The sequence below is a fragment of the Pseudophryne corroboree genome, chromosome 5, assembly GCF_028390025.1.
Source record: "Pseudophryne corroboree isolate aPseCor3 chromosome 5, aPseCor3.hap2, whole genome shotgun sequence".
In the NCBI taxonomy this organism is placed as follows: domain Eukaryota; kingdom Metazoa; phylum Chordata; class Amphibia; order Anura; family Myobatrachidae; genus Pseudophryne; species Pseudophryne corroboree.
The window spans coordinates 2,924,509-2,941,069 of record NC_086448.1 but is presented as its reverse complement, the minus strand read 5'-3'; the positions used below and the strand labels follow the sequence as shown (position 1 = coordinate 2,941,069).

The 16,561-nt window shown below is 48.7% G+C and overlaps 1 protein-coding gene across 6 annotated transcripts in view; it reads right to left on the bottom strand.

Moving 5' to 3' along the window:
- Positions 1-16,561, bottom strand: part of CPSF1 (cleavage and polyadenylation specific factor 1) — a 465,036-nt gene that overhangs the window by 252,605 nt on the left and 195,870 nt on the right. For all 6 annotated transcript variants that reach the window (XM_063921055.1, XM_063921056.1, XM_063921060.1 and 3 more), the window contains one exon: positions 2,148-2,258. In XM_063921055.1, the coding sequence (XP_063777125.1) occupies positions 2,148-2,258 (111 nt within the window). The remainder of the gene's footprint in view (positions 1-2,147; positions 2,259-16,561) is intronic.

The following is a 16,561-nucleotide window of genomic DNA, read 5'->3' as shown; positions in this document are numbered from 1 at the left end:
ACGTCTCATCTCCCCATTCCCACAGGTATTACAGGTGAGAGGGGAGGAGACAGGTGAGGTTACAGAATGACATACGTCTCATCTCCCCATTCCCACAGGTATTACAGGGATTAGGACAAGACAATCGTGCTAGGAGCAGACAGAGACATGTTTTCAGTACTGTAGCATACATGACACAGGCAGCAGAACCATGACTGATGGCGTGTAATACACCTGACTCAGACACACAAATAGTGACCACAGAGTCTCACACATACAAATAGCGGCCACAGAGTCTCAGACACACAAATAGTGACCGCAGAGTCTCATACATACAAATCGTGGCTGCAGAATCTCACGTATACAAACAGTAGAGTCTCAGACACACAAATAGTGACCACAGAGTCTCACACATACAAATAGTGACTGCAGAGTCTCAGACACACAAATAGTGACCGCAGAGTCTCAGACACACAAATAGTGACCGCAGAGTCTCAGACACACAAATAGTGACCGCAGAGTCTCACACATACAAATAGTGACCGCAGAGTCTCAGACACACACAAATAGTGACCGCAGAGTCTGACACACACAAATAGTGACCACAGAGTCTCACACATACAAATAGCGGCCACAGAGTCTCAGACACACAAATAGTGACCGCAGAGTCTCAGAGACACACAAATAGTGACCGCAGAGTCTGACACACACAAATAGTGACCGCAGAGTCTGACACACACAAATAGTGACCGCAGAGTCTGACGCACACAAATAGTGACCGCCGAGTCTCAGACACACACAAATAGTGACCGCAGAGTCTCAGACACACACAAATAGTGACCGCAGAGTCTCAGACACACAAATAGTGACCGCAGAGTCTCACACATACAAATAGTGACCGCAGAGTCTCAGACACACAAATAGTGACCGCAGAGTCTGACACACACAAATAGTGACCACAGAGTCTCACACATACAAATAGCGGCCACAGAGTCTCAGACACACAAATAGTGACCGCAGAGTCTCAGAGACACACAAATAGTGACCGCAGAGTCTGACACACACAAATAGTGACCGCAGAGTCTGACACACACAAATAGTGACCGCAGAGTCTGACGCACACAAATAGTGACCGCAGAGTCTCAGACACACACAAATAGTGACCGCAGAGTCTCAGACACACACAAATAGTGACCGCAGAGTCTCAGACACACAAATAGTGACAGCAGAGTCTCATACACACAAATAGTGGCCGCAGAGTCTCAGACACACAAATAGTGGCCACAGAGCCTCAGACACACAAATAGTGACCGCAGAGCCACAGACACACACAAATAGTGACCGCAGAGTCTCAGACACACAAATAGTGACCGCAGAGTCTCAGACACACATATAGTGACCGCAGAGTCTCACACATACAAATAGTGACCGCAGAGTCTCAGACACACAAATAGTGACCGCAGAGTCTGACACACAAATAGTGACCGCAGAGTCTCAGACACACAAATAGTGACTGCAGAGTCTCAGACACACAAATAGTGACCGCAGAGTCTCACACATACAAATAGTGACCGCAGAGTCTCAGACACACAAATAGTGACCGCAGAGTCTCAGACACACAAATAGTAGTCTCTCACACATACAAATAGTGGCCGCAGAGTCTCACGTATACAAACAGTAGTCTCACACATACAAATAATGACCGCAGAGTCTCACGCATACAAACAGTAGAGTCTCACACATACAAATAGTGACCGCAGAGCCTCACGTATACAAACAGTAGAGTCTCACACATACAAATAGCGGCGGCAGAGTCTCACACATACAAACAGTAGAGTCTCATACATACAAATAGCAGCCGCAGAGTCTCACACATACAAATAGCGGCCGCAGAGTCTCAGACACACAAACAGTAGAGTCTCACACATACAAATAGCGGCGGCAGAGTCTCAGGCATCACAAACAGAGTCTCACACATACAAATAGCGGCGGCAGAGTCTCACACATACAAACAGTAGAGTCTCACCCATACAAATAGCAGCCGCAGAGTCTCACACATACAAATAGCGGCCGCAGAGTCTCAGACACACAAACAGTAGAGTCTCACACATACAAATAGCGGCGGCAGAGTCTCATGCATCACAAAGGGGGGGACGTATGATACTTACTGAGGGGGAAGGAGGTGGTACCATTAGTCAGACTGTTGAGAGACACTCCGTAGGGAGGGACACTCTGATTCAGGTACAGCAATGAATTAACTGCAAAGATTACCACGCCACCTGGAATAGAGAACCCATGACAGTCACTACATAATGATGTCTCTTCCGTCCTCCCTCCTGCGGGTAGCTCTGATTTCACCATCCTCTCCTGCCCCTATTCCACCACCCCCGCTAGCTTCCAATACAGTCACTGGGGTAAACCAGACATCACGCTGAACTTGCCCCTTACTTCTATTATTTACACCTTATATCTGTTCCCATTGCCCCAGCGATTTGTCTCTAGTTCCGACAATCCACACCCCGGAACTGCTGGTCTGAGCTGCTATCTCCAAACATGATCCTGCAGCATGGAGAAAACTCCTCAATCTCCGACTTCCAGCACATCAAACTAAGGGGGTCATTCCGAGTTGATCGCTAGCTGCTTTCGGTCGCAGCGCAGCGATCAGGCATAAAATCGGCATTTCTGTGCATGCGTATGGGGCGCACTGCGCACGCGTGTTGTCATTTCACAAAAGCCGATGCAATTTCACACAAGCTCTAGCGACGCTTTTCAGTCGCACTGCTGGCCGCAGAGTGATTGACAGGAAGTGGGTGTTTCTGGGTGGTAACTGGCCGTTTTCAGGGAGTGAGTGGAAAAAAAAACGCAGGCGTGGCTAGGAAAACGTAGGCATGGCTGGCCGAATGCAGGGCGTGTTTATGACGTCAAAACAGCACAATCTTTTTTTGTAGCAATGCTGCGATCCTTTCGTTCGCACTTCTGCTAACCTAAAATACACTCCCAGAGGGCGGCGGCTTAGCGTTTGCACGGCTGCTAAAAGCAGCTAGCGAGCGATCAACTCGGAATGAGGGCCTAATACTCTACAGCTCGACTCCAAGCATCCTCCTCCCAATCCCCCATCCCCTCCTCCCAATCCCCCAGCCCCGCCCATCCTCTCCTCCCAATCCCCAGCCCCGCCCATCCCCTCATCCCAATCCCCCAGCCCCGCCCATCCCCTCATCCAATCCCCAGACCCGCCCACACCCTCCTCCCAATCCCCCAGACCCGCCCACACCCTCCTCCCAATCCCCCAGACCCGCCCACACCCTCCTCCCAATCCCCCAGACCCGCCCACACCCTCCTCCCAATCCCCCAGACTCGCCCACACCCTCCTCCCAATCCCTCATCCCTGCAAATACCCTCCTCCCAATCCCCCAGCCCCACCTATTCCCTCCTCCAATACCCCAGCCCCGCCTATTCCCTCCTCCAAATCTCACAGCCCCGCCTATTCCCTCCGCCCAATCCCACAGCCCCGCCTATTCCCTCCGCCCAATCCCCCAGCCCCGCCTATTCCCTCCGCCCAATCCCCTCCTCCCAATCCCCCAGCCCCGCCTATTCCCTCCTCCCAATCCCCCAGCCCCGCCCAATCCCCCAGCCCCGCCTATTCCCTCCGCCCAATCCCCTTCCTCCCAATCCCACAGCCCCACCTATTCCCTCCGCCCAATCCCCCAGCCCCGCCTATTCCCTCCTCCCAATCCCCCAGCCACGCCCAATCCCCCAGCCCCGCCTATTCCCTCCGCCCAATCCCCTTCCTCCCAATCCCCCAGCCCCACCTATTCCCTCCGCCCAATCCCCTTCCTCCCAATCCCCCAGCCCCACCTATTCCCTCCGCCCAATCCCCCAGCCCCGCCTATTCCCACCGCCCAATCCCCTCCTCCCAATCCACAGCCCCCGCCCATTCCCCTCCTCCCAATCCACAGCCCCGCCCATTTCCCCAACCCCACCAATTCCCCTCCTCCCAATACCCCAGCTCCGCCTATTCCCTCCGTCCAATCCCATCCCCTCCTCCCAATCCCCCAGCCCCGCCTATTCCCTCCTCCCAATCCCCCAGCCCCGCCAATTCCCTCCTTCTAATTCCCCAGCCCATCCCATTCCCTCCGCCCAATCCCCCAGACTCGCCCACACCCTCCTCCCAATCCCTCATCCCTGCAAATACCCTCCTCCCAATCCCCCAGCCCCCACCTATTCCCTCCTCCCAATACCCCAGCCCCGCCTATTCCCTCCTCCAAATCCCACAGCCCCGCCTATTCCCTCCGCCAAATCCCACAGCCCCGCCTATTCCCTCCGCCCAATCCCCCAGCCCCACCTATTCCCTCCGCCCAATCCCCTCCTCCCAATCCACAGCCCCGCCCATTCCCTCTGCCCAATCCCCTTTTCCCAATCCCCAGCCCCACCCATTCCCCTCCTCCCAATACCCCAGCTCCGCCTATTCCCTCCGTCCAATCCCATTCCCTCCTCCCAATCCCCCAGCCCCGCCTATTCCCTCCTCCCAATCCCCTAGCCCCGCCTATTCCCTCCTCCTAATTCCCCAGCCCCTCCCATTCCCTCCGCCCAATCCTCAGCCCCTCCCATTCCCTCCTCCCAATCCCCCAGCCCGGCTTATTCCCTCCTCCAAATCCCCCAGCCCCGCTTATTCCCTCCTCCTAATACCCCGGCAGTTGCATAAAGAACCCAGAGTGCCATTCTACATTGCCATCGTGACTGGTTACATTGCCATCTATGTTTTAATCACTTACAGCATTTTTATATGCTCGTTCATTTTTATGTTTATTGCTTGAGAAAATCGTTGCTGAATATTTACACTACAGTCAATTTGATGCATTTAATGTATATTATTTAGGTGCTACTTATGGTTGAGTGCACTAAGCAGTCTCTACTTTCCATTCCAGGGGTTACTCTGCCCACTTGTTGGTCACCTATGCCACGCAAGCAGTAACTAAGGCTGGCCTTAGAACACAAGCCCATGTGAAACAATGGGCTGCCCCATCACCTGTTCTGCCTCAATGCCTGCTGAGGATATCTGCCTACCATTTCTCCACCTCTGGGAGGACCACCACCGGAACACTGCCTGCTGAGGACATCTGCCTCCCATTTCTCCACCCCTGGGAGGTACACCACCAGGACACTGCCTACTGACATCTGCCTCCCATTTCTCCACCCGTGGGAGGAACACCACCAGGACACTGCCTACTGAGGACATCTGTCTCCCATTTCTAAACCCTCGGGAGGACCACCACTGGAACACTGCCTGCTGAGTACATCTGCCTCCCATTTCTCCACCTCTGGGAAGACCACCACCGGAACACTGCCTGCTGAGGACATCTGCCTCCCATTTCTCCGCCCCTGGGAGGAACACCACCAGGGCACTGCCTACTGACATCTGCCTCCCAGTTCCCCACCTCTGGGAGGATCACCACCGGAACACTGCCTGCTGAGTACATCTGCCTCCCATTTCTCCACCTCTGAGAGGACCACCACCGGCACACTGCCTGCTGAGGACATCTGCCTCCCATTTCTCCATCTCTGGGAAGACCACCACCGGAACACTGCCTGCTGAGGACATCTGTCTCCCATTTCTCCACCCCTAGGAGGAACACCACCAGGACACTGCCTACTGAGGACATCTGCCTCCCATTTCTCCACCCCTGGGAGGAACACCACCAGAACACTGCCTACTGAGGACATATGTCTCCCATTTCTCTATCCCTTGGAGGAACACCACCAGGACACCGTCTACTGAGGACATCTGCCTCTCATTTCTCTGCCTCCCAGATGATGGAGTTATGACATTGCTATGGATATTTATGACTTTTCCTCACAAGAACGTGCTCTGTCAAAAACCCTGAGAACTCAGCCTGCTCTTCTGCTGAGACTCCATCGTGGACTTATCCACCTAAAGCATGACATTGTGGAACTTATGGTTCAGAATGGGTGGAAAGAACTCATCCAATTCAGAACCAAGAAAAACAGCCCATAGGCTTTTCTACTACTGAGGAGAGCAAGGACTGAAATACGTCCCTTACAGCCAGAGCGAGCAATTCCGAAAGGATCGCAGCATTGCTACAAAAAAAGATTGTGCAGTTTTGACGTCATAAACACGCCCTGCATTCGGCCAGAGTTAAACTTCCAGCTGATATCATGCAGCATGGACTAATTACGTAACAAGAGAGTGTTAACCCTTCACAAACACTACAGACATGCAGCATGGACTAATTACGTAACAAGAGAGTGTTAACCCTTCACCACACTACAGACATGCAGCATGGACTAATTACGTAACAAGAGAGTTAACCCTTCACCACACTACAGACATGCAGCATGGACTAATTACGTAACAAGAGAGTGTTAACCCTTCACCACACTACAGACATGCAGCATGGACTAATTACGTAACGAGAGTGTTAACCCTTCACCACACTACAGACATGCAGCATGGACTAATTACGTAACAAGAGTGTGTTAACCCTTCACCACACTACAGACATGGAGCATGGACTAATTACGTAACAAGAGAGTGTTAACCCTTCACCACACTACAGACATGGAGCATGGACTAATTACGTAACAAGAGAGTGTTAACCCTTCACCACACTACAGACATGGAGCATGGACTAATTACGTAACAAGAGAGTGTTTACCCTTCACCACACTACAGACATGGAGCATGGACTAATTACGTAACAAGAGAGTGTTAACCCTTCACCACACTACAGTCATGCAGCATGGACTAATTACGTAACAAGAGTGTGTTAACCCTTCACCACACTACAGTCATGCAGCATGGACTAATTACGTAACAAGAGTGTGTTAACCCTTCACCACACTACAGTCATGCAGCATGGACTAATTACGTAACAAGAGAGTGTTAACCCTTCACCACACTACAGACATGGAGCATGGACTAATTACGTAACAAGAGAGTGTTAACCCTTCACCACACTACAGACATGCAGCATGGACTAATTACGTAACAAGAGAGTGTTAACCCTTCACCACACTACAGACATGCAGCATGGACTAATTACGTAACAAGAGAGTGTTAACCCTTCACCACACTACAGACATGCAGCATGGACTAATTACGTAACAAGAGTGTTAACCCTTCACCACACTACAGACATGGAGCATGGACTAATTACGTAACAAGAGTGTGTTAACCCTTCACCACACTACAGACATGGAGCATGGACTAATTACGAAACAAGAGAGTGTTAACCCTTCACCACACTACAGACATGGAGCATGGACTAATTACGTAACAAGAGAGTGTTAACCCTTCACCACACTACAGACATGCAGCATGGACTAATCACGTAACAAGAGTGTTAACCCTTCACCACACTACAGACATGGAGCATGGACTAATTACGTAACAAGAGAGTGTTAACCCTTCACCACACTACAGACATGGAGCATGGACTAATTACGTAACAAGAGAGTGTTTACCCTTCACCACACTACAGACATGGAGCATGGACTAATTACGTAACAAGAGTGTGTTAACCCTTCACCACACTACAGACATGCAGCATGGACTAATCACGTAACAAGAGTGTTAACCCTTCACCACACTACAGACATGGAGCATGGACTGATTACGTAACAAGAGAGTGTTAACCCTTCACCACACTACAGACATGGAGCATGAACTAATTACGTAACAAGAGAGTGTTAACCCTTCACCACACTACAGACATGGAAATGAATGAATGACGTTTAATATTCAAACGATACTTTGTAAATCCAGTGATCATCCACAGGATAAAATGCAACAAGTTACAGATGTAGCCACCTTTATCTTGACTGGCTGAGGCGTTTGTCCCGATCGAGCATACGCAGCATCCCGGGGCGTAGGGAGGCGCGCCTAGTCACAGAGAGGCGTACCTAATCGCACGGAGAGCGTTTGGCGTTACCTTTAAATGTAATACCTGTGATCATCCACCAGATGTCGCTTTTTACAATCACCACTGCGCATGCGTGTGGTCTCCCGTAAAATACAATACTGATATATATAAAAAGGACTACTTTACTAAGGCGTCTCATTACGCTGCATACAGTAAATACTCGTTACGCTGCATTATTTAATACAGTACATACGGTACAGATGCAAATAGTACAGTATACAGTATATGATCCATCTACAGTACTTTATGAATATGTGAGCGTCCAAGTCCCGCAGACAAAACAACATAAAACCAGTAGTGTACACTGTCGCAAATGGACGTGTTAGAAGTTCACTATTGCCTCTTGAGATTAGGAATTTTGTACAGTATGTTAGCATCCTAATCCTGTAGCCATTACAGCATAATCAAAACCAATGGATTTATTCATCTGTCTGTGGTGAAGTGTTCCGCTTCCTATACTCAAGAGTCCCGGGTTCGATTCCTAAAGTACGAATGCATGTTAGTTTTTTCCAGACACTTTATTATTATTTTTATTCACATAAACCAGGGCAAAGCTGCAGGACCGGTTCTACTGTTAAAGTTCTATGCACCGTACAGTACACATACAATTCTGTAGCAGGGTAGACTCAATAGAAATGGCTACCACCTATGACTCCTTGTCCCATGGAGGCCCTAGGCTACAGAGCAAGTAACAGTCCAGATTTTGCAGTCTATGGGGCAATGCTGAAGGAGCGTCACAATCCCCTAGCTAAAATATACAGGGGCGATAGGAATAAGTGAGGTCTATGCACATTACGGTACACCAGACTCGATCGCATAGCACACTGGCAAAATGGCCACCGCCCCTGAACCCCCAACATGTGGCAGGCAGCGCTCGGATATGGAGTGAGAGATGGTATAAGTTTTGCAGGCTACGGGGCAATGCTGAAGGAGCGTCATAATCCCCTAGCCAAAATACACAGGGGCGATACAGATAAGCGAGGTCTATGCACATTACGTTACACCGGGCTCGATCGCATAGCAAACTGACAAAACACAAGTTTTACATAAAGCAGGGCAAAGCTGAAGGGAAGTTTCTACTGTCAAGGCTCTATGCACCGTACGGTACACATTCAATTCTATAGCAGGGCAGACTCAATTGAAATGGCTACCGCCTGTGACTCCTAGCTCCATGGAGGCACTCGGCTATGGAGCAAGTAACAGCACAGATTTTGCAGGCTACGGGGCAATGCTGAAGGAGCGTCAGAATCCCCTAGCTAAAATACACAGGGGTGATAGGGATAATCGAGGTCAATGCACATAACGATACACCGCAAAGTTCCCCATGGTTTTGATTATGCCTTTTCTTTGAACACAGTATTTTCCACTGCCTCGCCCTACCCCCATCCCACTTTCCCCTTCCCCCCCTGGGAGCCTGCAAAGTACATGCAGTAGACAGGGAGGGAGTTCCGATCAGGTTACAAGACATGTGCAACAGTATACTACTGTATGTAGGAAAATCCCCCGCCCACTCTGATTTATGTGAAACCTGTGTGCACCCTTCCATTGAATGTATAACAGAAAAAAAAATAATAATAAAGTGAATGTTACAGGAACACATTAAAAAAAAGGTTGCCACTTCCTTCCCATTGGTGTTGGTTTATGCCTTAGGGGACTCAGACGCTAATACTTGTATTTCAAGAGCACGGCATTTTCCACTGCCTCTCCCTACCCCCATCGCCCTTCCGTCCTGGGAGCCTGCACAGGTCATGCAGTGGACAGGGAGGGAGTTCAGGTCAGGTAAAATACACAAATGCTGACGATCTACAGTACTGTGTTGCTCAGTTAGTTGCGTCAGAATACACTAATTTATACTCATTACCGCTGTGTATTTGTATATAGCGGAATGAATCGCTGCTGCAGATTTACTTTGATTTATGTGAAAACTGTGTGCACCCCTTCATTGAATGTATAACAAAGAAAAAATAATAATAAAGTGAATGTCACGGGAACATATAAAAAAAAAAAGGTTGGCACTTTGGGACTCAAACCTGGGACTCTCAGCATGGGAGGTGGGAGCATTCATCGCTAGGTTGGTATGGAAGGGGAGACAATTAGCTACCGGAGGGTACCAACCCCAAGTTTTTGTGACCCCCACAAGGCTCATGGAAAGCATTGGAACCCATGTTGGGTCTGAATTAACGGACCCATTATAGTCTATGGGAAAATGGGTCCACTTTGCGTACTGATATCTCTGGTTTTGGGTGGCCCAGAGACTCGGGACTGGTACCATACAAAAGAGGAGACTCTTGGCTTTCGGGGCAGACCAACCACTAGTTTATGTGACACTGGAAAGGGAAACGGGAAGCAACCGTGTTTCGGGTCCCCTCCAGTTGTCCGCCTAGCTTGCACAGGATACAGGGTTTCTGGCTAGATAGGAAATACTGTACAGAAATGCTAAGCATGGTAATTTGACATCCAGGAACATAGGGAGGAGCTTTTATCTCTCTCCATTATACTTAGAAAAATTACACTGGCCACTGTACTTTACAAGCTGTTCGTGCTAATTAGTACACTAGTAGAACATACTGTACACAGATTCTAAGGACAGTGATTTGGCATCCACGAATTTAGGGAGGAGCTTTAATCTCTCTCCATTGTAATCTTTCTAAGTATAATGGAGAGAGATAAAAGCTCCTCCCTAAGTTCCTGGGTGCCAAATTGCCATCCAGAGTATCTCTGTACTCTATGTTCTACTAGTGTACTAATTAGCACGAACAGCTTGTAATGTACAGTGGCAAGTTTAATATTTCTATGTATAATGGAGAGAGATAAAAGCTACTCTGTAAGTTCCTAGATGCCAAATCACATTCCTTAGCATCTCTGTACAGTATTCTGAGGATGAGGAAAACTTGGCCCCGACAATTAAAAGGATTTTTGTTTTCTGTTGACCAACACACCCCTGGACATTTATATCAGTTTTTGTTTATGTGTTTTTTTGTTTCTATATACATTAGTTATTTGGTATTTTGTAGGATTATATATGTTCACTACTTAGTTTAACATTATACCTGTGCCTGTCTATTACGGGCATGGCACTGTATATATATTTGGTTAAGGTTAGATCTGATTCATGTGCTCTTTCCTTGCTTGACAGGCTCCATAATGCCGTTCCAGGGTCCCTCTAAATTTGAGTTTCCATTATTGCCTACACATGACCCGTCGTGTCCGGATATTTTTGATCAGGGTAATGTGTTTAAATACACTTATGTTACGAGGATGACAGGATGGCGGATGCATGGTGCCAGAGTACGCGTTGTGCTCCACTTGCTGCATGTGGACCGCATCTGCGTCCCTGGTTGCCATGGAGGCATTACTGATGGGCGGCGGAAGAGAAGGATGCGTTCCACTGGTTTCTTTGGAACGCACCCAGGTGGCTTTTAATCTGGACGCACGGGTGCTCTCTGTGTTTCCCGTAGCGCACCCGGAAGCGGAAATGATGAGGACGCGATGCGCTCCACCGATGTTTGGTGGAACACATTGCTCCGGAAGCGGAAGTGGCGTGGTGCGTTCCGCCGGTATTCGGTGGAGCGCACGCTAAAGGCCCCTATCTGATCTGATCAATGTTGTCGATGGTTAGGTGTTACATGTATTGGCCAGGTCGAAGTAACTGAGCCTAATGGATGCTTTGACCTGGCAGTTTAAAGCCTATTGATTAAGATTATTATTCATTATTTGGTAAGTTGTTGGATCAGGAAGTGATGTAATTCCATTATACATTATGATTGGCTGATTTGAATTTGCCGCCTTTTCTGCGACTTCCTGGTGGTATTTTAGTGGCCTTTCAGGCATTGTTTGGTTGATGCTGGTCTGGTTTGGACTGTGACAAGGTGCTGTAACAGATAATGCTGTGATTATCCTGATGAAGGTCCGGAGTGGACCGAAACGTTGAGATCACCAACTATGATACATATGTGAGGAATAAAATTCTTTTTTATGGATTTGCTCTGGTGAGTGCACTTTTTCTATTTCTCTATACATGGACTTCCCAAGTGATACCCCAGCCGTTGGACATTGTTTGATGTGAGTGCGACCCGCATATATATATATATATATATATATATATATATATATACATACATACATACAACAATTCCACTAGGGGTGGTTCTTGCACCATAACGAAGGCATGTCAAGTAGCCCCCTGTACATTATACCCCCCAGTGTTCGTTACCTGAGTGACATGTCTATATCAGATGGTAGAACACGTGCCTGGTTGTTTGTGTGACCTGGTGTGGCTTAAGGACAATGGAATGTGTTTCTGTTCCATAAGTCGACCGTCTGTATAGACCAAGAACACGCGCCATTGTTTTACATTAACCAAATGGAACATAATATCTATTGTGTCACTGCTGGTGTCACCTGTTACACCCACACATGAACAATGGCCGTTTATATATTGTGTCACTGCTGGTGGCACCGGTTACACCCACACATGAACAATGGCCGTTTATATATTGTGTCACTGCTGGTGGCACCGGTTACACCCACACATGAACAATGGCCGTTTATATATTGTGTCACTGCTGGCGGCACCGGTTACACCCACACATGAACAATGGCCGTTTATATATTGTGTCACTGCTGGCAGCACCGGTTACACCCACACATGAACAATGGCCGTTTATATATTGTGTCACTGCTGGCGGCACCGGTTACACCCACACATGAACAATGGCCATTTATATATTGTGTCACTGCTGGTGGCACCGGTTACACCCACACATGAACAATGGCCGTTTATATATTGTGTCACTGCTGGTGGCACCGGTTACACCCACACATGAACAATGGCCGTTTATATATTGTGTCACTGCTGGTGGCACCGGTTACACCCACACATGAACAATGGCCGTTTATATATTGTGTCACTGCTGGTGGCACCGGTTACATCCACACATGAACAATGGCCGTTTATATATTGTGTCACTGCTGGCGGCACCGGTTACACCCACACATGAACAATGGCCGTTTATATATTGTGTCACTGCTGGCGGCACCGGTTACACCCACACATGAACAATGGCCGTTTATCTATTGTGTCACTGCTGGCGGCACCGGTTACACCCACACATGAACAATGGCCGTTTATATATTGTGTCACTGCTGGCGGCACCGGTTACACCCACACATGAACAATGGCCGTTTATATATTGTGTCACTGCTGGTGGCACCGGTTACATCCACACATGAACAATGGCCGTTTATATATTGTGTCACTGCTGGCGGCACCGGTTACACCCACACATGAACAATGGCCGTTTATCTATTGTGTCACTGCTGGCATCACCGGTTACACCCACACATGAACAATGGCCATTTATCTATTGTGTCACTGCTGGCGGCACCGGTTACACCCACACATGAACAATGGCCGTTTATATATTGTGTCACTGCTGGTGGCACCGGTTACACCCACACATGAACAATGGCCGTTTATGTATTGTGTCACTGCTGGCGGCACCGGTTACACCCACACATGAACAATGGCCATTTATCTATTGTGTCACTGCTGGCATCACCGGTTACACCCACACATGAACAATGGCCGTTTATATATTGTGTCACTGCTGGCGGCACCGGTTACACCCACACATGAACAATGGCCGTTTATATATTGTGTCACTGCTGGTGGCACCGGTTACATCCACACATGAACAATGGCCGTTTATATATTGTGTCACTGCTGGTGGCACCGGTTACATCCACACATGAACAATGGCCGTTTATATATTGTGTCACTGCTGGCGGCACCGGCTACACCCACACATGAACAATGGCCGTTTATATATTGTGTCACTGCTGGCGGCACCGGTTACACCCACACATGAACAATGGCCGTTTATATATTGTGTCACTGCTGGTGGCACCGGTTACATCCACACATGAACAATGGCCGTTTATATATTGTGTCACTGCTGGCGGCACCGGTTACACCCACACATGAACAATGGCCGTTTATATATTGTGTCACTGCTGGCGGCACCGGTTACACCCACACATGAACAATGGCCGTTTATCTATTGTGTCACTGCTGGCATCACCGGTTACACCCACACATGAACAATGGCCGTTTATATATTGTGTCACTGCTGGCGGCACCGGTTACACCCACACATGAACAATGGCCGTTTATATATTGTGTCACTGCTGGTGGCACCGGTTACACCCACACATGAACAATGGCCGTTTATCTATTGTGTCACTGCTGGTGTCACCTGTTACACCCACACATGAACAATGGCCATTTATCTATTGTGTCACTGCTGGTGGCACCGGTTACACCGACACATGAACAATGGCCATTTATCTATTGTGTCACTGCTGGCGTCACCGGTTACACCCACACATGAACAATGGCCGTTTATATATTGTGTCACTGCTGGCGGCACCGGTTACACCCACACATGAACAATGGCCGTTAATATATTGTGTCACTGCTGGCGGCACCGGTTACACCCACACATGAACAATGGCCATTTATCTGTTGTGTAACTGCTGGCGGCACCGGTTACACCCACACCTGAACAATGGCCGTTTATCTATTGTGTTACTGCTGGTGTCACCGGTTACATCCACACATGAACAATGGCCGTTTATCTATTGTGTCACTGCTGGTGGCACCGGTTACACCGACACATGAGCAATGGCCGATTATCTATTGTGTTACTGCTGGCGGCACCGGTTACACCTACACATGAACAATGGCCATTTATCTATTGTGTCACTGCTGGTGGCACCGGTTACACCCACACATAAACAATGGCCGTTTATCTATTGTGTCACTGCTGGTGGCACCGGTTACACCGACACATGAACAATGGCCGTTTATCTATTGTGTTACTGCTGGCGGCACCGGTTACACCCACACATGAACAATGGCCGCTTATCTATTGTGTCACTGCTGGTGGCACCGGTTACATCCACACATGAACAATGGCCGTTTATCTATTGTGTCACTGCTGGTGGCACCGGTTACACCCACACCTGAACAATGGCCGTTTATCTATTGTGTTACTGCTGGTGTCACCGGTTACATCCACACATGAACAATGGCCGTTTATCTATTGTGTCACTGCTGGTGGCACCGGTTACACCGACACATGAACAATGGCCAATTATCTATTGTGTTACTGCTGGCGGCACCGGTTACACCCACACATGAACAATGGCCGTTTATCTATTGTGTCACTGCTGGTGGCACCGGTTACACCCACACATGAACAATGGCCATTTATATACTGTGTCACTGCTGGCGGCACCGGTTACACCCACACATGAACAATGGCCGTTTATATACTGTGTCACTGCTGGCGGCACCGGTTACACCCACACATGAACAATGGCCGTTTATATATTGTGTCACTGCTGGTGGCACCGGTTACACCGACACATGAACAATGGCCGTTTATATTTTGTGTCACTGCTGGCGGCACTGGTTACACCCACACATGAACAATGGCCGTTTATATATTGTGTCACTACTGGCGGCACCGGATACATCCACACATGAACAATAGCCATTTATCTATTGTGTCACTGCTGGCGTCACCGGTTACACCCACACATGAACAATGGCCGTTTATCTATTGTGTCACTGCTGGTGGCACCGGTTACACCGACACATGAACAATGGCCGTTTATATATTGTGTCACTGCTGGTGGCACCGGTTACACCGACACATGAACAATGGCCGTTTATCTATTGTGTTACTGCTGGCGGCACCGGTTACACCCACACATGAACAATGGCCGTTTATATATTGTGTTACTGCTGGCGGCACCGGTTACACCCACACATGAACAATGGCCGTTTATCTATTGTGTCACTGCTGGCGGCACCGGTTACACCCACACATGAACAATGGCCTCTTATCTATTGTGTCACTGCTGGTGGCACCGGTTACATTCACACATGAACAATGGCCATTTATCTATTGTGTCACTGCTGGCGGCACCGGTTACACCCACACATGAACAATGGCCGCTTATCTATTGTGTCACTGCTGGTGGCACCGGTTACACCGACACATGAACAATGGCCGTTTATATATTGTGTCACTGCTGGTGGCACCGGTTACACCCACACACGACCAATGGCCGTTTATATATTGTGTCACTGCTGGCGGCACCGGTTACACCCACACATGAACAATGGCCGCTTATCTATTGTGTCACTGCTGGTGGCACCGGTTACACCGACACATGAACAATGGCCGTTTATATATTGTGTTACTGCTGGCGGCACCGGTTACACCCACACATGAACAATGGCCGTTTATCTATTGTGTCACTGCTGGTGGCACCGGTTACACCGACACATGAACAATGGCCGTTTATCTATTGTGTTACTGCTGGCGGCACCGGTTACACCCACACATGAACAATGTCCGCTTATCTATTGTGTCACTGCTGGTGGAACCGGTTACACCAACACATGAACAATGGCCGTTTATCTATTGTGTTACTGCTGGCGGCACCGGTTACACCCACACATGAACAATGGCCGTTTATCTATTGTGTCACTGCTGGTGGCACCGGTTACACCCACACATGAACAATGGCCATTTATCTATTGTGTCACTGCTGGCGGCACCGGTTAC